The following is a 20,795-nucleotide window of genomic DNA, read 5'->3' on the forward strand; positions in this document are numbered from 1 at the left end:
GGCGGTGAGACAGTGCCATGTTATCACACAGTGGCCGCAGGTGGCCTGCACTGCACGACGGGCAAAGCGCTCGAGTTTGCCCTCTGCTCAGGGCATGGCTGTGGTGGCCACAGCGTAGAATGGCAAGAGACACACGCAAACGGGTTTCAGACGGAGGAAAGATCTCCACGCAGCAGCGAAGGCCGAGCGGAGTTGGTGAGCCTTGGGCTGCACTTGGAAGGTGGGCAGGACCTGGACTGCGAGGTGGCCCTGGGAGTCCCTGGAGAGGAAGAGGCTCAGAATGAATGACGATGCCCACAGCGGGCATCCGGGGGATGGGGTGGGTTTGCCTCACTAGTGTGCAAAGCAGGGTGACATTCGATCGTAAGGGTTAACAGTTAGTTATGTGAGTTTCTACACTCTTCTTTGTCTTTTTTTCTTCTTCTCCTTCTCTTTCTTTCTTTCTTTCTTTCTTTTTTTTTTTTTTTAATTTCCCACAGGCTTTCCCTGCCTGCGAGGGAGAGAGAGAAGGGGACAGTGGGCAAGCACCCCCCCACCCCCCCAGTGGGGATGACCTCACTATAATCCCTTCTCTTCTTTTTCCTTCTTGGGATTCTGGGTACACACACGCACGCCCACCATGTCTCTCAAGCCCCTGGGTCCAGGACTCGAACTGCACAGTTGGCCTGTGGGATCCAGCTGTCCCAACCACCACACTGCAGGCTGGCCCAAGTGTCTACACTGCCCCAAGTGCTCTAGAAAGTGTAGCTCTAAGAGGCAGGTTCTGTCATCGTCCGCATTTTACAGGTCAGGAAACGGAGGCACCTCAGAAGTTCCGACTTGCTAACAGCCACACGGCTGGAAAGGGGTAGGACCAGGTTTCTGCCGGGCACTCTGGCTCCCGTCCGGGGCCAGATCCCAGATCCCTCCTACGTGGCCTGCATTTCACAGAGCCGGAGTCGGGGAGGCCCCTGCCAGGAAAAGCCTGCAGTGCCAACCTGCATCCCAACGCCATCTGGTAGGATTTAGCAGAAGGGAAGCAAAGGCAGTTTGTGGCAAATTCACCACTTTAAGATCAATGTAGGTACCAGCAGTTGGCGTAATGGCTATGTCACTGGACTCCCATGTAGTTTACCATGGTTTGAGTCCTGGACCCGGTGGCTTAAACTCACACTAGGCGCATGGGCGTGTGTGCCCAAGATCCTGAGAGGAGAATGGAGGAGAAGGGATTGTGGCATGGCCATCCCCCCGGGGGGTGATTTCTTGCTTCCTGTCTCTGTCTCTCTGGCAAGTGCATGCACCCTGTAGCAAAAACCTCTCCAAAAAAACAATCAGTGTAGGGCCGGCTCTATGGCACAGTGAGAAAGTGCTGGGCAAGAGAAGCCAGCCCCCACGTGATGCCTGCAGTTCAGATCCCTGCCCTGGCCAGCCTGAAGCGTGCCAAGCATGTATGCGAGTACCCAGGATGCAGAGGGCCAGAGGACGGGAGGAAGGGGGTGTTAAGTGATCAGGTCTTGTGGAGGACTCATTCGCCCACTCTCCCCCATGTGCCTGTGCGTGCACGCTATCATAAATTTAATTTCACTTATTTGTTTGTTTATGTGCCGTAGGGCACATGCGCTCACAGAGAGAGAGGGAGGGAGAAGCAACCCCATGAGAAATGGTCGTGCCGCCATCCCTTCTCCATCTTCCCTCCTTTCAGAATTGCGGGCATGCTCGCACATGCGCCCAGCATGCCTCTCAAGCTTCTGGGTCTAGGACTTGAACCATGGGGTCGGCCATAGGGGATCCAGGTGCCTTAACCACCAGGCCATAAAGCCAGTCTGGAAAAAACAAACAAACAAACAAACAAACAAACAAAAAAAAAACCAGAAAGATTTTGGGGTTTTTACAAAGCAGAATTGTGGGGCCAGCAGGTGGCATAGTCGTTAAAGTGCTGGACCCCCCCCACCACCACCCATGGCGTTCTATCTTCCCCTAACCTGGAGCTGTCGCACTTACAGTACGGAGCCTGGGAATTGGTATTAAAAGAGCCAGCTGGTGGCACGTTGGTATACGCAGCTGGATCCCACGTGGCCGACTGCATAGTCTGAGTCCCAGACCCAGCGGCTTGGAAAACACACCGGGCGGGCATGTGTAAGTGTGTGTGTGCCCAAAATCCTGAGAGGAGAATAGGAGAGAAAGGACTGTGGCGTGGCCATTCCCCTGGGGGTGTTTTCTCTTTCCATCGATCTCTCTCTGACTCTCCAGCAAGAGCACATACTCTATACCAGTTTTTTTTTTTTAGAAAGAATTGTTTTATTTCACTTTATTTACTTAGTAATTTATTTCATCTTAATTTGACCAGAGAGGGACAGAGCAAGGGAGAGAGAGAGAAGGTGAGAAAGCAAGCCACCAGGTCTGAGACTCGAACCATAGTCAGCCATGTGGGAGTCTAGCGCTCGTAACCACCACACCACCTGCTGGCCTGTAATTTTCTTTCATGATATTGACAAAGAAATAGGAAGATAGAGTTTTGTGGGAAACATCGATGAGTTTGGGTTCTTTCATGTTGAGATATTGGAGTAGCCGAGGAGCAGAGTCCACTCTGTAGCTGGAGACAACGTGGGTTAGAAGAGGAGTCAGGCCAGCAGGTGGCATGGCGGTGACATCGCTGGACTCCCACGTGGCTGACCACGTTTTGAATCCCAGACCTGATGGCTTGAAAATCATTCTGGGCATGTATGCATGTGTGCCCAAAATCCCCAAAGAAGAATGGAGGAGAAGGGATTGAGACATGGCCATCTAACTTTCTGTCTCTTTCTGTGGTGAGCACACATGCCCTATGGCAAAAACCTAAAAAAAAAAAAAAGTAGAGAGGGAGTTGTGTCGGAGTTGAAGAGATTAAGGTCAGAAGAGTAGCTTCAAACTCTTCTATCACCCACACTTTGGGGATGCTAATCACCAGAATCCATGGAGAGTCGAGGGGTGAGACCCAAAGGTGGTCTATCTGGACCAATAGAAACCTCCGATTAGGCATCTGGAGGTTGAACTTCTACCAGTAACAATAACATTAGTGACCACAAAAAACCGGGACAGGGACCAGCAGTTAGTGTAATGGCTATGTCGCTGAACTCCCACGAAGCCAACCGCAGTTCGAGTCCCAGACCCCGGCGGCCTAAACTCACACTGGTGCGCATGTGCTTGTGTGCCCGAGATCCCGAGAGGAGAATGGAGAAGGGATTGTGGCATGGCCATCCCCCGTGGGGGGTGATTTCTCGCTTTCTGTTTCTCTGTCTCTCTCTCTGTCTTTGTGGCAAGCGCATGTGCCCTATAGCAAAAACCTCCCCCCCCCAAAAAAAAAAAGCCAGGACAGACATAGAGGAGTGAGAGTTCCGTATGGCCCCTAAGCCCTGGGTCTACCTGGCTGCAGGGAGTCCCGGGAACTGCTGCAGCCGGGATCTCTAGGGCCTGATGGATCGTTTTCTGGCCTAGTCGCAGTTCTGTTTCTTTTCTGGCCTAAGAAGCTGTTCCTGAGAAACCAGTGTCACCCTGACCTTCCTGATTGGGCCTCTTTTTTCCACAGTTTGCTTTTAGCGTAACACGTGCTTCCACATCACCCCGCATGTAGATCTAAGTAACGGTATTGACGACTCTCTGATGAGAGGTTAGAAACAGTCGGGTTTTAAAGGTCTGTACAGACTTCTCACGACCAAGAGGCTGCTGTGGCTGGCCCATGGCATGGAGGTTGAGGCTGCCGGATCCCACATGGCTGACTCCATGGTTTGAGTTCCAGATCCAGCAGCTTGGGAAACAGCGGGCGCGTGTGCATGTGTGCCCAAAATCCCAGCGGGCATGTGTGCATGTGTGCCCAAAATCCCGAAAGGAGGGAGCAGTGGAGGAGAAGGGATTGTGGAGTGACCCTTCTGCACGAGGGTGCTTTCTCAGTTTCTCTCTCTCTCCCTCTCCCGCTCTCCCATGACTGCACACACCCTTTGGCTAAATAAAAGGAAAAAAAGGCTCTTAGGTGTTTTAGCATGGAAGAGAAGGTGCCCGCACAGCACGCCCTGTTCCTTCCCCGCCTCCTGGCTCTCTCGTTACTGAAGGCAGGGGACGTGGGCTGCCTGCTTGGTCGCTTGTGAAAGATCTCTAAATGTCAGGAATAAGGAAGTCCAGGTGACCTCGCTGAGGTGCAATTTGTGGTAAATTGCCCCGCCACCTCCCAGTCTCGTATTCACCTTGTTATCCGTCCTTCCCAGCTGGTTAAGAACAACGCTCCCACCAGGCTCTTTGTCCCTTAAAGGTGAGTTCTCCACGCCTGGGCTGTTCAGTTTTGATTCCAGCCTTGCCTCAAATTCTGGAACTGGAGGCAACGTTTTTAGCCACTCTGCGTTTCAGCTTTTCCTTTAGAGAAAAAGGAAATAAACCACCTTGGGGAGTTTTTTGGAGCCGAACTGGTAACCACGATCACCAGACATTTGATAATACACAAATTGCCACGTTAATTTGCATTACGTTACTGTCAATATTTACAAGAGCGTGTTTGTTCTTGAAACTAATGTACCTATTACCTTTCTCCTCTACAGTTTCTTCTCAGAGCTTTAAAATGAGACAAAGAACAGCTTTTCTAAGAATAAAAGACTGAGGTGCCAATTTTTTTGTTCACTTTGTAATCTTAAGAGAGGGGCAGGTGGCATAGTGGTTAAGGAACTGGACTCCCACATGGCCGACCACGGTTTGAGCCTTGGACACTGTGACTTTGACATCACGCTGGGTGTGTGAGCGTGTGTGCCCAAGATCCTGAGAGGGGGGTGGAGGGAAGGGATTGTGGCGTGGCCATCCCCCCCTCCCCCCGGGGAGTGATTTCTCACTTTCCTTCTGTCTCTCTCTGTGTCTCTCCAGGTAATGCACAGGCCCTGTGGTGGGGGCAGAGGGGAATTATAAGAAAAAGAAAAGTAATCTTAAGAGCAATGAGTTGGGCCAGCAGGTGGCATGGTGGTTAAGGGCATTGGACTCCCCCATACCGACCATGGTTCAAGTCCCAGCCCTGGTGGCTTGCTTATTCATTCGCTCATTCTGTCCCTCTCTGGTCAAGTTGAAATAAATAAAAAGTTAAATAAAAAATAATTCTTTAAAAAAATTGCAATGAGTTCATCAGCAAGTTGGTTCTGGCATGTGTAGCACATGATAGAAAGTGAATAAATACCAAAATGCTATTTAATTACTTCTGCTCTGGTTGGGATGCAGTACCTGTAGCAAATCAGTGTAGTGAACTGAGAACAACTAGAAATACAGGTGAAACCTTCAAACACAGACATCCGCTCGAGGCCTGGACCTGAGCCCTGAGCCCGCTCTGGGCTTTGCCTCTCTCTTGTGGTCATTAATGACTCTCAGGGCACGAGATCCGAAGTCTGGGCATGGCTGCCGGGTGGCGGCCAGAGGAAGGGCAGGCTGCAGAGCTGAGGTAGTCTCGTGGGGGTGAACACAGAAACTGGAGTCCGAGGCTGCCAGGGCAGCCAGGACTTGGGTCCAGAGCCCCAAGAGGAGAGAAGCCCAGATGAATGAACCCAAGTCAAGGCAACAGTTTTCCTTCTGAGGGGTTCGCTGATGAAGCGCACCAGGAAGGAGGTGGGAAGCAGGACGGGACTTTTGGCTAAGGTGCAGAGACCAACACTGGGGTTTGGGGCTCTACCCGGAAGGGGGAACCTTGGAAAATAACGCACGCTCTCAGTGGAGACCCCGGAAGGACTAATCCCTGGAAGTGGGGCAAAGCAGAGGCAGTGTGAGCCTTTCGACCATGGCTAAGCAGCCGTGACTCGGCTCTAGCCAGGGCTGGACGCGGGTGATGTGCCCCTGTGCTGTTTGCTGCCTGCAGGAGGGTTAGTGAATTCCCCCGGAAGGAGCGAGCCCAGCCTTGAAACACTTAACGTATGATGTTTGTGGAGTTCAATAAAAAATTACCAGGTGTTTAAGAAATATGTTACAAGGGAGACCAGCAGATGGCATAGTGGTTACATCGCTGAGCTCCCACACTCAACTGAGGTTCAAGTCCCAGACCTGACAGCTTAAAACTCACTCCAGGTGCGTGTGCGTGCATGCCCAAAATCTCGAGAGGAAAATGAAAGAGAAGGGATTGCAGTATGGCCATCCCTCCTGGAGGGTGATTTATCTCTTCCTGTCTCTCTGTCTCTCTGGCAAATGCACATGCCCTACAGCAAAAATCTCTCTATTAAAAAAAAATGAAAAAAAATGGGACCAGCAGTTAGCGTAATGGCTATGTCACTGGACTCCCACGTAGTTGACTGCAGTTCGAGCCCCGGACCCGGTGGCTTAAACTCACGCCGGGTGCGTGTGCGTGCGTGCCCAAGATCCCAAGAGGAGAATGGAGGAGAAGGGATTGCGGCATGGCCATCCTCCCTGGGTGGTGATTTCTCGCTTTCTGTCTCTCTGTCTCTCTCTGTCTGTCTGGCGAGTCTATGCGCCCTATAGCAAAAACCTCTCCCAAAAAAAAAAAAAAAAAAGAATAAAATGAAATATACTATGGGAAAACAAGAGAATAGAAGTAGATGCAAAGGTGGTATTGGATATTGGAGTTTCAGACAGATTCTTTTTATTGTGATTAATGTATTCAAGAAAGTAGTTGACAAGATGGAGAATTTCACCTGAGAAATTCTCCTGTTAAAAAGAATTGAGTGGGAATTAGAAAGCCACTTTTCATAAACTTCTTGAAGACATCTCATAATATTGAAATGAAACTCAACAGATGTTTTTTAACAATAGATTGGACATGGCTGAAGAGAGAATTAGTAAGCTGGAAACTAGGTCTGTAGTCAGATGCAGACTGAATTATATTGAGTAAAAAGATTGCTGGATACAGAAAAGTGAATGAGAGACATATGGTTGGGCCAGCCGGTGGCATGGTGGTTAAGGTGGTGGACTCTCACATGACTGACCATGGTTCAAGTCCCAGTCCTGGTAGCTTGCTTTCTCACATTCCATTGCTCTCTGTTTCTGTCTCTCTCTGATGAGTGTATGTGTCCTGTATACATTTTTAAATTGTGATAGTAAATACAATTTAAAATAAAGAATTCTTTAAAAAAAAAAAAGACAGATGACTCATGGTGAAAGGGTCTAATGTCAAAATATCAGGGGTTAGAAGGAAATAGGGCAGAAACGATATTTAAGAAGTAAAGGCTGAGAATTTTCTAAAATTGATGAAAGACATTAGGCCACAGATTTAAGGCCACAGATTTAGGCCACACAGTAAGTGGATAAATGAAAAGTTTACACCCAGCCATTCTAGAGTAAAATTGCTGCAAACCAAAGCTAGAGAGGTAAATTTTTATATCAGCTATAAATAAAAGATAAGTCATGTCTTTTCAAAGAAGCAATAATGTGCATCTACAAAAATTCTGTAGCTAGCACGCTTAATGGTGAAATACTGAACACTCTCTCCCTCGGGTCTATAGTACAGCTTCTAGTCAGTGTGTATGAAGATTCTAATTTTGGACAGGAAGGGAAAAAAATAAGAATGATATGGGATTGAAAATTAAAACTCCCTTGGGACCCGCAGTTAGCGTAATGGCTATGTCGCTGGACTCCCACATGGCCAACTGTATGGTTCAAGCCCTGGACCCAGCAGCTTGAAATTTATACCAGGTGCGTGTGCATGTGTGCCCCAAATCCCAAGAGGAGAATGGAGGAGAAGGGATTGTGACGTGGCCATCCCCCCGGCGGGGTGATTTCTCGCTTTCTGTCTCTCTGTCTCTGCCTGTCTTTCTGGCGAGCGCATGTGCCCTATAGCAAAAACCTCTCAAAAAAGAAAAAAATCCCACATGGCCAACTGTATGGTTCAAGCCCTGGACCCAGCAGCTTGAAATTTACACCAGGTGCGTGTGCATGTGTGCCCCAAATCCCAAGAGGAGAATGGAGGAGAAGGGATTGCAGTGTGGCCATCCACCCAGGGGGTGTTTTCTCACTTTCCCTCTTGCTCTCTCAGATTCAAACCCTATAGCCATTTTTTTTTTTTAAGTAAGCATTTACTCTGCATCCAGGTTGGACTCATGTGTGGGCTCTCCTGTATTTATGTAAACATTAGAGGGCCTGTATGCGTGGAAGCCATTTGCAAAAAACCCACGTGGAAATGAGGTAAGTTACCTGTTCTGTCATCTGAAACAGAGTCAGGAGTCCTGAAGAGAAGTTTAGGCAGAACATTAAAAGGTCTGATCCCATAGCTTTGAATCAGAAGTTGATATCCTAGTATTTTTAGGCGAACCTGGAAGTTCAGAGGTGAACTTCCGAGCACAGGAAGGTAATGACTTAGTGAATTTCCCTTCATATCTCCTAAATCAAAGCTTTGCATTTCATAGAGTCGCTGCTGTGGTGTCAGCTGAAGACGCACCTGTTATTTTAAAGCTATTTAGATTCTTCTTCCCAGGACCAGCAGTTGGTGTAATGGCATGTCGCTGGACTTCCATGTAGTCGACCACAGTTCGAGTCCCGGACCCGGTGGCATAATAAACTCATGCCGGGCGTGTGTGCGTGTGTGCCCAGGATCCTGAGAGGAGAATAGTGAAGGGATTGTGGTGTGGCCATCCCCCCCTGGGGGGTGATTTGTTGCTTTCTGTCTCTCTTTCTGGCGAGCTCACGTGCCCAATATCAAAAACCTCTCCCAAAAAAAAGAATCTTCTTCCCTCCCGTGGTCCAGCCCGTATAGCCTCTGCAGCCTGTGACCCCTCCTATACTCCTTGTCACTCATGGGTCAAGACATTCCAAGACCTTCTGCTTGAAAGCACCTCAGGCTTGCTGGCCTGGGCTTGTACTGGGCAGTCCTGAGCTCACTTCTCACTCTCCTGCTTCAGTTTGGGGGACGTGGATGGGCTGTCCTCCTCCGTGTGTTACAGGAGGTGGATAAGGGTTAAGTAGAATGAAAGGAGAACTCTCCACACAAAGCGAGGGGTTGGTGGTTTCCGTGGTCATTACTGTTGCCCGCGATCACACAGCCAGAGGCGCCCGTCCAAGTCTTCTGTTCCTAAACACGCTTTGTACATGCTGCCTGTCATTTGGCAAATGAGATGAGATAATTTGGTAATCAGTCTTCTCAGCTAGGTCTGGACCGGGGCAGGTCACAGGCCCAGCTGGCTGGGCCCTGCCCGCGGCCTTCTGTAACGTGGTTTAAAGGTCTCTCTGCAAACCCGCTGTCCCTGCGACCCCATGGGGTCACAAGCCAGCTGGTCTGTTGTGCACTCTGCTACTGAGAAAGTCTGCAGTTGGGGCCGCTTTCTGGGGAGCACGAAGGGAGAGTGGTGCTTTCTCTGCCCCTAAGTGCTGCCCATGTCACCGGGCATTGTGGGGATGCGAGGAGCTGGCAGCCCCCAGGTGCGTTCTGTCCCAGAGAGGAGTCAGCCTATCACTGGACTCCCACATGGCCAACCATGGTTCAAGTTCTGGACTTGGCAGCTTGCGTTCTCACTTTCCCTTTCTCTCTCTCTCTGCCCAAATGAAAATCATCATAATAATGATAATAAATAAAATTAAATAATTTTAAAAGATTTTGCTATATGGTGCACACACAGACAGCAAGAGAGAGGGAGGGAGAGGAAAGTGAGAATGTACCCTCGGGGCCGACGATGCCGCAGTCCCCTCTCCATTCTCCTTTTGGGATTTTGGGCAAGCACGCATGTCCAGTGTATTTTTCAAGCTGCCTCTCTGGGAGTCAAGCCACACAGTTGGACATGTGAGATCCTGCTGACCCAACCACCACGCCACTTGCTGGCCCACTTAATACAGATGTCTCCCCCTTTCTCGGAATTCCTAAAGCTTCTGCAGTCCGTATTAGCACTCTCGACCCGCTTCCAGAGCCTTTGTTTTAGACGCGTGTCTGTCTCTTCCAAATCGATTGTAATCTGCGAGAAAGAAGCTCTTGCCTCTCACTCCTAGATCTGTGTGTTACTTAATAAATGCAGACTGGCGAGACCGACTGGGGCGAAACTGATAGCGACAGCCCAGCTGGAGCAAAGCTCCTCCGGCTGAACGGTCTGCAGTGCCGTCTGTCCTGGGTCCTCCCAGAATCAATCACTGTATTTGAGTTCTCCCTGCGGGCACTTCTGACCTGGGGTTGCGTCTCCCCAGCCACTCTGTGGAGTGACCCCCCACCCCAGGAAGGGTCACACTGCCAGCAGCACTGTCTCCCGGAGACAGGGAGTGTGGGTGGAGTCCCAGATCAGGCAGAGCGGAAAACTGAATTGCCAAAAGAAATGTGATCATCCTAATAAAACGAAGCACATGGTCTGCATTCCAGGTCCTTCAACTGTTCTATGGGAGCCCGGGCGTTCTCCCATGACAGTATATTCATCCCTGATGGGGGAGCAGAGAGTGAGCAAACATTTCAAGCAATGTCACAGGACAACATCCTGGGCAAAGTCAAAACTCTTCAGGTAAGACAGCCGGAGTTGGGGAGTCAGAACCAGAGGAGGGACCCGGCTGTGAGGGCAGTGGGAGGAGTCCCTGCTGGGCCTGAGTAAGGGGTTGGCGGCTTCGAAGGTCACGCCCAATGAGACATTGGCTTTCTCGACCCTGACTCAGTTCTCTGGAAGCCTCCTAGTCACCTGCAGAGTATGGTCCTCGTTGTGCCACTCTCCGTTTTGTTCCAACTTGCTGTGGAGCATGTGTACTCGCCGGAGAGAGAGACAGAGAGACAGAAAGCAAGACATCACCTCCTGGAGGGATGGCCACACCACAATCCTTTCTCCTCCATTCTCCTCTCGGGACCTTGGGCATGCACATGCACCCAGCATGAGTTTTAAGCCACTGGATCCAGAACTCAGCCCGTAGTCGACCATGTGGGAGTCCAGCGACGCAACCATTAAGCCATCTGCTGGTCCCTGTTCCTCGTTTTGACTGACATGAGAAATCCCCGGAGAAGCTGCGGGTTGTGGAGGGCAGAAGGTTCCTAACACAGCGCTGGCCGGGACCCCTGAGGCAGCGCTGGCCCTGCCCAGAGCGTGCTCGGGGCCTGTTCCCTTTCCAGGTCCGGGGGCTGGACCGTGATGGCTGACGGAGACCCTGTCACTCTGTTGAGTTGGCTAGTTGGGCAGTCCCAAGCCACCTGGGCTCGGAGGAATCCCGCCACGTTCCTGAACCTCCCTCCTGTCACCCCACATGGCGGGGCCATTGTCCTACCTAGGGCTGCCTCAGCAGCAGCTCCTTCCCCATAAAAATGTAACAAAGCAACCCTTCACTAAAGGGGATGGAAGTAGCAGGGAGTCCAGGAACAGCAGGAAGGGCAGCGCAGGGCCTGACTGCGGGCGCCCGACTCGTGGTGAAACGCTCTCCACCAAGAAAATGCCTACGCAAGCCCTTCTCTGAGATGGGTGCTCGGAGGCGGTCAGGAGGAGCGGAGGGCCCTGGGCCCCCGGCGTCCGTCTGTCCGCTGGTGTTCAGCAGTGAGTGAACACATGAATGAGGAAATAAGGAAAGGTAAAGAAACAGCTGGCCTGAGCACCTGCTGCTCACGGGCAAACGTGGTACTCAGGTGTCCTCGGTCCTCCCGACACGTGCCGTGTATTTTCTATTTGTGACATCGCACACACATGGCCAAGGCAGCACTGACACAGGGAAGTAGCCGACGCCCCGGACCCACGCCCAGACTTGCCTAGGTCCTTCTGTCCACTGCCCCCGCTGCCCAAGGTCGCGGCCCTGCCCGCAGAGCCACTCTGGGCTGTGCTTCACATTCCGGCATTTCCTCCGGGCTCTGCCCTGGATCCGCCTGGCTGGGCGGTTACCCTTTTATAGGCTCTGAAGAAAAGCAGGTGGCCCCTCTCGCGGGCTGGAAGAGAGGGAAGGTGGTGGTGGCCTGAGCCATCTGACCCACCTCCTTACCTGTCCTTCGAGGCTGTGGTTCCTGGAATACTAGTCCCAGGATCCCCAGGAAGCTCTGAGCCCCTGGCTCAGCATTGTCCCTTCCTCGGAGGAATGACTTCGGGATGTCTGTCCTCAAACCCGCTGTATTTCACCAGGGCTTTCCAGGGGCTCCTTAACAGCTAGACAACAGTTCAGGGTCCTCAGTGACACCTGCTCTGTGACATCACACCACAGCCACCCCCAGAAGTGGTTGATAGGGCTGTAAAAAATGTATCATTTTACAGTCTTAAAAATGTAGAAACCCAGTAAAAGAAATGGGAGTACCTGTTATTTCTATTAACAGTGAAAGATGATTTAAAAATATCTCATAATTAATAAAACGTCAATCAACCAACTGCCCTGAAGCAACACTTCCATGAACACAGGAAAGAAAGTGTGAGTAAAGCCAGAGAGCCGTCTCACGTGAGCGCTCGCTCTGACAATCAAAATCTTTCATTTTGCCTCTGCTGTGTGGATTTACAAGCCGCCTTTCAGCTCCATGGTTCTATTTTTGAAAATCAAAAAGACTTTGTGCTTTTCCAAAAGGGAAAACGGGGACCGTGATGATAGAAAATGTGATTTTTTTCTTTTTTTTTTTGAATAACCTAAGCTATAACTGTATCACCCCCAAAAGACTGTGCTTTATTTTTCAGTCGACTAAGCAGTATGTTCCTGGTAAGTCGTAGAAATGGTAGTAACTCTATTAACTGCATGAATGCTTTGCATTTTTCCATGACAGCGTTATGCTGGAATTGATGCTTAGTAAGCGTAAAAGATCGCCCCCTCGTAGACTCCAGCATGAAAGGGGAGAGTTTAGTTGTGTCGGAGGCATGTATGTTCTATGTCCGGAGTTGTCTTCATGTATGTGTGTCTGTATGCTCACTTCTTTAATGAAAGACAGGTGACACCTGTGACGGTAGATGTCCTTGCAGGGAATTAGCTGCCCTTATGAATACATTCTTTTGAAATCCAAGTCCTTTTGGAATGCGATGTAAAACAACAAAACAAAGCATTATTCTCTGTGGCTTAAGGAACTCCCTGAGCCCTTTGAGCCCTGGGGCTGCACTTGGGACGGCCGCCCCCTAGTGTCCAAACGTCGTCCTCCCACCTAGAATGGGCAGAGCTGTCCTCTGGGCAGTGTCTCCCCTGCGTGCAGGATGACTGAGCAAGCCTACTCTCTCCTGAAGAACGTGAATCTCCTTCCTGCCAAAATTTGTGTGGAAAGTGATTAAAACTTGTTGTTGCTGTTTGGAGAGATTTTTGCTCTAGGACAGGTGTGTGCACTGAAGACACAGAGAGGGACAGAGAGAAAGTGAGAAATCACCCCCCAGGGGGGATGGCCACACTGCAATGCCTTCTCCTCCATTCTCCTCCCAGGATCTTGGGCACGCATGTGATCCCTGTATGAGGCTCAAGGACTCAAACTGTGGATGGCCATGTGGGAGTCCAGCAACATAACCATTACACCACCTGCTGGCCCCAATGATCACACCTTTTAAAAAAAAAAAATCGCATCTTTTTCTGCATAGAAATAGCACATGTACAGAAGAACAACCTCGAATGCAGGGTGGCTGTAGGGACGGAAGCAGCACTGGAGTCCCTCTGGGAGGACTTCGAACCTAGCCAGTCCTCTTCTCCGAGGCCAGTGAGGAGAACCCGTTAGAATGAGTGAGGGATGCGGTGAGATGAGAGCCCCATGCCAGGCCTCCCCCACCACCTGGCTATGCGGCCTTGGGTGAAGTCCTCGAACCTCTCTGATACTCACTTTTCCCTCCTGAAAAATCAGGAAGATGCATGTGAGGAGTGATCCGAACGGACCCTCCAGTTCTTAAGAAATTCTGCACTCTGCAGGAAATCCCTCCTCACCTGCTATAGCGCAGAGTGGCTTTGTAAGCTTTGCACTTTGGTGTGTTTGGGCTACAGTGACCTGCATGTCCCTGAGAGCTGCCCAGAAGCATGGGCCAGGGAGGAGGGTGCCTGCTCATTTGTGAACAGACCAGACTGCAAGGTACAGACCTCTGATGGTAAAATCAGGGCCATCCGTTCTGAACCTGCCGTTCAGGTTTCGGATTATCCCCCGCCTTTGTCAGAAAACGCTCGGTCACTTGGTGCCCAGCCAGGATAATTTGGTGTGGGAGGGAAGATCTCCATGCTCAGGAACTAGTGCCTCCCACTGGGCTGAATTTCACTTAACTGCCAAAGTTAGGGCCAGCAGGTGGCGTGGTGGTTAAGGCCCTGGACTCCCACTTGGCTGATGGCAGTTCAAATCCTGGACCTGGTGGCTTGCTTTCTTTTTCTGCCTCACTTTCTGATAGCAAATTGAAAAATAATAATAATGATAAAATTAAATAAAAATAATTATTTTTTAAAAAAATACCAAAGTCATACATTTGAGGATTTTGACCCCTTACTAAGGGAGCTGTCAAGGACACAAAGGCAAAAACCCTTGCTGTCAACGCTTCTTCTGTGGCGTCTTCTTCCTTCATTCTTCTTTATGGGAAAAAAAAAAATCGCATCTTTTTCTGCATAGAAATAGCACATGTACAGAAGAACAACCTCGAATGCAGGGTGGCTGTAGGGACGGAAGCAGCACTGGAGTCCCTCTGGGAGGACTTCGAACCTAGCCAGTCCTCTTCTCCGAGGCCAGTGAGGAGAACCCGTTAGAATGAGTGAGGGATGCGGTGAGATGAGAGCCCCATGCCAGGCCTCCCCCACCACCTGGCTATGCGGCCTTGGGTGAAGTCCTCGAACCTCTCTGATACTCACTTTTCCCTCCTGAAAAATCAGGAAGATGCATGTGAGGAGTGATCCGAACGGACCCTCCAGTTCTTAAGAAATTCTGCACTCTGCAGGAAATCCCTCCTCACCTGCTATAGTGCAGAGTGGCTTTGTAAGCTTTGCCCTTTGGTGTGTTTGGGCTACAGTGACCTGCATGTCCCTGAGAGCTGCCCAGAAGCATGGGCCAGGGAGGAGGGTGCCTGCTCATTTGTGAACAGACCAGACTGCAAGGTACAGACCTCTGATGGTAAAATCAGGGCCATCCGTTCTGAACCTGCCGTTCAGGTTTCGGATTATCCCCCGCCTTTGTCAGAAAACGCTCGGTCACTTGGTGCCCAGCCAGGATAATTTGGTGTGGGAGGGAAGATCTCCATGCTCAGGAACTAGTGCCTCCCACTGGGCTGAATTTCACTTAACTGCCAAAGTTAGGGCCAGCAGGTGGCGTGGTGGTTAAGGCGCTGGACTCCCACTTGGCTGATGGCAGTTCAAATCCTGGACCTGGTGGCTTGCTTTCTTTTTCTGCCTCACTTTCTGATAGCAAATTGAAAAATAATAATAATGATAAAATTAAATAAAAATAATTATTTTTTTAAAAAATACCAAAGTCATACATTTGAGGATTTTGACCCCTTACTAAGGGAGCTGTCAAGGACACAAAGGCAAAAACCCTTGCTGTCAACGCTTCTTCTGTGGTGTCTTCTTCCTTCATTCTTCTTTATGGGAGTAACCGTAGTTTTCCCACGAAGGTAGCAACTTCGTTTCCCCCCTGCATGTCTTACAGACGTGGTCTACAGCATGGCTCTGAGAAGGCTGGGCCACTCCAGGCAGTGGCACTGGGCAGTGTAGAAAATGTCGTGCTTGGCATTTCCACAGCCCGTGGACGGGCCTCATAAATACGGATGTGCCTTCCTGAAGGAGCGTTCGCCGCCGTTCCGTGTTACTACAAATGGCCCAGTTGAAATGAATAAAATATAGTTCCTTCAGCTCGCATTCCAGTCTGGACAGTCACGCCATTCATAGCCACCAGCCACGGGGACTGTCACTACAGGCCCCGGTTTGAACCCCCACCCACACCCGGTATAATTGGGTTGTGCAAAAAGGCCTGTGGGTATTGAGAAGGGGGAAAAGGTGGAGGGAGTCATCATTTCTCTCTCTGAAAACTTGAGGGCCCTGCCATCGTAACAGTCCGGTCTTCGGTGATTCCTTTTGACTATCCCCGCACAAAGAGCCAAGTTAAAGCAACAAAGCGCCACCTTCATCCACGGGTGTTTGATTCACGTGACAGCTGAGGTGCCCGGTAGATTTGAGAAGTAACTTTTTTTTGTCGTTTTTTTTTTTGTTTGTGTAGGGTGTGCATGCTCACTGGAGGGGGAGAGAGAGAAAGAGCCTCTCAGGTGGGATGGCCATGCCACAATCCATTTCCCTCCTGGGATTTTGGGCATGCATGCACACGCACCCAGCATGTTTTTCAAGCTGCCAGGCCCAGGATGCGAACTGCGTAGTCGGCCATGTGGGATCCAGTCACCTTCACCACCACACCACTGGCTGACCTGAGTAGTAGCCTTTCAACTGTTGATAAACCACACGAAATGCCTAGTTTCCTTTGAGCCAGCTGAAGGAAGCGTTTGGAGGAAGAACCGCAGGGAGAGCGTGCAGGTGTGACTGCCTCGTCCTCGGGTGCCTGGGGACAGGTCTCCACCACCTTGGACCTTACGGCCCGCCCTGGCTGTGGTCCCTGTCTCATCGATGACCACTGCAGGGCACATCTGTGAGGACAGCCCTTTGTTGGCCATACACTGCCTGCTCCTAACCCCCACTCCTCTCTCCACCTCTGTTCCTCTTCCTCAACTCCCTCCTCGCTGGCCTGCATTGGTTTTGGGCAGAGGGGGCCAGGTTCAAATCAGCTTTTTTACTAAGACACGTGTTTTCATTCTAAGAAACAATTACATGGTATTTCCTTTGCCAGGATGAACGTATCTGGTTTTTTAAAAATTTATTTAATTGACTATTTATTTAATTTTATTTGTTATTATTATTTTTTAAACTTGTTGTAGGGCACGTACACTCACCAGAGAGAGAGAGAGAAAGGGAGAGGGCAAGTTGCCAGGTCCAGGAACTGCAGTTGGCCGTGTGGGCGTCCAGCGTCTGTAACCACCGCGCCACATGCTGGCCTGCTTTTCGGTAGACATGCACTTTTCATCTCCTTCCACACCCCTGTCCCTGAGCGGTTGTAACTGCCAGCGGGCCCACAGCTCTTCCCAGGCCTTGCCCCTCTCGTTCCCTACGCTTTACTGTCCCCTGCATCCACCTCTCAGTTTGCCTCTTTTCTTTCATTCTCTGCTACATTTTTTTTTCCTTTTTAGAATTATTTATTTCATTTTATTTTATTTATTATTTTAATTTGAGAGAGAGAAAATGAGAAGGCAAGCCGCCAGGTCCAGGGCTCGAACTACATTCGGCTGTGTGGGAGTCCAGCGCCCCAGCGCCACCCACCATGTCACCTGCTGGCCCCTCTGCTGCATTTCTTAGTCCTGCTCTCCCCATTTCCCACCTTTGTCCCCTCCACCTTACTTTTCCTGTTTCTTCCCTCCCGTGCTCTTTTCTTCCCACCTGTAGCCACAGTGTCACCCATCTTTGGGCTTTATTTCACTCTGGATGCTGTGCATTCCGCCCTGCTCCTTCTTGCCTCCTACACATCAGGATGGACCACAGCAGTCGTCGTTCATCTGCAGGGCACGCGCTCAAGACCCCCAGGGGAGGCCTGAAACCAGGGATCCTCCCAACCCTACATGTACTGCGTTTAGTCCTAGACACACATCCCTACGGTCAAGTTTAGTTTTTAAATCACTCACGGGAAGAGGTAACAGCAATGGGACCAGCAGGCGGCGTGGCGGTTAAGGTGCTGGACACTCCCACATGGCTGACCAAGTTTGAGTCCTGGACCTGGTGACTTTCTCTCTCTCTCTCTAGTCAAATTAAAATAAATGAGTGAATAAATAAAATGGACTAATTCTTTAAGAAAAAAGAGATGAGCTGCAATGACTAACAACAGGACCATTACAGTGACACTCTGTAATCACAGTTTCCTGAATGGGGACTTTGTCTCTCTCTCAGTATCTTGTCCTGTACCTTGGCTAACTGTAACCGCAGATAACGGGGACTCCTATACTCTAAAAAGGGCTTAACGAAGTAAAATAGCATATTTACTCTTTCTTGAGATGGGAGTAAAAATCCTAATTAAATGGCATTAGAGGGGCTGGCAGGTGGCGTGGTGGTTAAAGGCACTGGATTCCCACATGGTTGATCACAGTTTGAGTCCAGGACCTGGCGACTTGCTTTCTTGGGACCAGCAGTTAGCATAATGGCTATGTCACTGGACTCCCATGTAGTGGACCGCAGTTCGAGTCCCGGACCCAGTGACTTAAACTCATGCCGGGTGCGTATGCGTGCGTGCCCAAGATCCCAAGAGGAGAATGGAGGAGAAGGGATTGCGGCATGGCCATCTCCCGGGGGGTGATTTCTTGCTTTCTGTCTCTCTGTCTCTCTGGCAAGTGCACGTGCCCTATAGCAAAAACCTCTCCAAAAAAAGAGATGGCATTAGAGTATTAGGTTGGGTTCTCCTGGGAAGCTCCGTGAAGGATTACTCCCGCATTATACACACAGCCAGCACCCTCATCTCAGTGGTCCGGAGCATTGGCCCATGGCAGACACTGTCAACAGGTCTCCACGTGGGGATTGGAACCGTTTCCAGCTCTTGGCCAGTGCTGCTGGAGAAGGCTGGGCTGGGAGGACACAGGGACCATCCCAGCCCTTCTGCCAGGAGCCTGACCCTCCCCGGGGCATCTGACCCTTCGGCTGTGGCTGTGCTAACCTGCCTGTGGACCTGCTCGGAGCCAGTACTAACTGCTGCGTCCTGCTAGACATGGCTCACAAGACCCTCTCCTAGCCTGTCCTCCCAGCAGGCTTCTGGGCTGCTGAGGCTGAACTTCCCTGCTGACCTCGGGCTTGCGATGTGCACACCTTCCCTGCTGGGCTGGGAGCCAGGCTCAGGCTGAAACACCAGCACCAAACGCAAGCCCTTGCCTCGCTGTGCTCCTGACTTGGCATGCGGGGACCCCCGGGGGTTGGGGGGGGGCAGTGTTGGCCTGTCTCTGTCATGTCTCTGCATCTTACTACCCAGTGTGCAAAGCCAAGGGGAGGCTGGGTGCGGGTGGGTGGATTTGGTACCACCGAGCTGCAAGGGTGAGATGCAGGGATCCGCTGGGGAACGTCAGTGAGGTGGGACAGACGCGGCATCTTCTTGCTGTGTAACCGCCCCTGCCGGAAGGAAGCTCGGTGGCAGATGTTTGGGAGCCATGGACGTGCAATGAAAGGAGCTTGCCCGCGGCGTTAGGAGGCCTGGGTCCCGATTGCTCAGGACCCTCCTCCCTGTGAGTGGGCACAGCCAGAGCGAGGACTTGCTCAGGCTCTTTGCAGCTCTGCGGCCTTAAATATGAGCCCGATTAAAGATCAGCTGTGAATTCTGGTCCCCAGACGTGGGGATGAAAGCTGAACTCCTGGTTTCAGAGCAGTTTGCTCAAGGAGGGGCCGTTTTACCCCCAGGGCACATTGGGCAGTGTCTGGAGAGGGTTTTTTTGTTTTGTTTTGTTTGGATCTGGCCTTTCTCTCCCGAATACAATTGATCTTCCTAATTTCTACCCTCCCCCCCACAGCCTTCTCTCTGTCCCTTTTACTGCCTCCCACCAGTAATCATTTCCTCCTTGGCCTCTTTCCCCATGGGTTCCTTGGGTTCCCGGACCCCCGGTGGGTGGGGTGCAGCAAGGCCCAGAGGAAGTGGGTGATGACAGCACCGAGCATGGGAAGTCATGCCGGCTCTGGGACCTTTCTCACCCTGGCAGTGACCCACTGTGGCCAGAGTGTGATGTTCTGGCCAGGGGACTCAAGGTGGGGGCTGGAGAGGGAGGACTTGGAAGTGCAGTTATTCCAGGGAACATTTCCCCCATTGGTAGGACAGTCCTTGAGACCGTTCTTACACAATTTTTTTTGGTACTTAAAACATTTTTGTTTAGAAAGAGCTTTTTGCTTTAGGGCACATGCACTTGCCAGAGACACAGAGACAGAGAGAGGAAGTGAGAACTCACCCCCTAGGAGGGATGGCCATGCTGCAATCCTTTCTGAAGCTCCATTCTCCTCTGAGGGTTTTGGACACACACGCACATGCACCCAGCGTGAGTTTCAAGCCCCTGGGTCCAGGACTTGGACCGCGGTTGGCCATGTGAGAGTCCAGCACCACGACCAGTGCAGCACGTGCTGGCCCCAAGAAGAACGTTTATACAAATAAATGTATAAGGTAGTCGCAAATGTTTGTCATAGCATGGATCTCAACTTTTGGTCCAGAAAGATGGTCTCTGCGTCCCCTGGACAGTATCGGCATTCACATGCAAGAGGGGGTAAAAGCGCATGGCTTGAAGACAGGAAGGTAAAAGAGAAAAACCCTGGGAAACAAATGAGCCTAGACAGGCGGGACTGCGCGGCTTCCTGACCTGACGCCGAGCCCCGGAGTCTGTGCGTGCAGAGCCCACGCCCGCCCGTGGCTACCAGGCATGCTGGGAACCTGCCGCTGGCTGGGAACTGCTTCCCCACTCAGAATGGCTGTCTTCTGTTTCTCTCCAGCAACAGCTGGGCAAGAATATCAAGTTTGGGCAGCGACCACCCAAAGCCATTCCCATGAAGAAGGCAGACAGTGGCGAGGCCAGCCTGGAAGAGGATCTGTCCCTGACCAGTCCCATGGAAATTGTGACTCACCAGGACCTGGTGCTCTCGGACACTGAGAACAAAGTAAGTCTCCTCCAGGGAATGACTCGGCCGCCCCCGAGCCTAGGCAGGACGCTGGTGGACAGGGCACCGAGCCTGTGCCAGGCGTGGTTCAGGGAGAAGCGGGGCCATCACATGGCTCGCAAGTTAAGGTGCTGGTTCCACACCAGGTGTGCGTGCGTGCCCTAAATACTGAGAGGAGACTGGAGGAGGAGGAATTGCGACATGGCCATTCCCCTAAGGGGTGATTTCTCTCCTTTTCTCTCTCTGTATCTCTCTGGCAGGTTCATTTTCCATATAGAAAAAAAAATTGTTTATTTAATTCCATTTGTTATCACTTTTTT

At 50.9% G+C, this 20,795-nt stretch overlaps 1 protein-coding gene across 1 annotated transcript in view; it reads left to right on the forward strand.

Annotated features, from left to right (window-relative positions):
* The window catches only part of CRACD (capping protein inhibiting regulator of actin dynamics), a 140,811-nt gene that overhangs the window by 89,448 nt on the left and 30,568 nt on the right, over positions 1 to 20,795 (forward strand). Inside the window, 2 exon segments of the mRNA XM_027767955.1 lie at positions 10,259 to 10,394; positions 20,311 to 20,475. Coding sequence (XP_027623756.1) covers positions 10,275 to 10,394; positions 20,311 to 20,475 — 285 coding nt within the window. The 5' untranslated portion in view covers positions 10,259 to 10,274.

The sequence above is a fragment of the Tupaia chinensis genome, unplaced genomic scaffold (assembly GCF_000334495.1).
Source record: "Tupaia chinensis unplaced genomic scaffold, TupChi_1.0 Scaffold144982_1, whole genome shotgun sequence".
In the NCBI taxonomy this organism is placed as follows: Eukaryota; Metazoa; Chordata; class Mammalia; order Scandentia; family Tupaiidae; genus Tupaia; species Tupaia belangeri.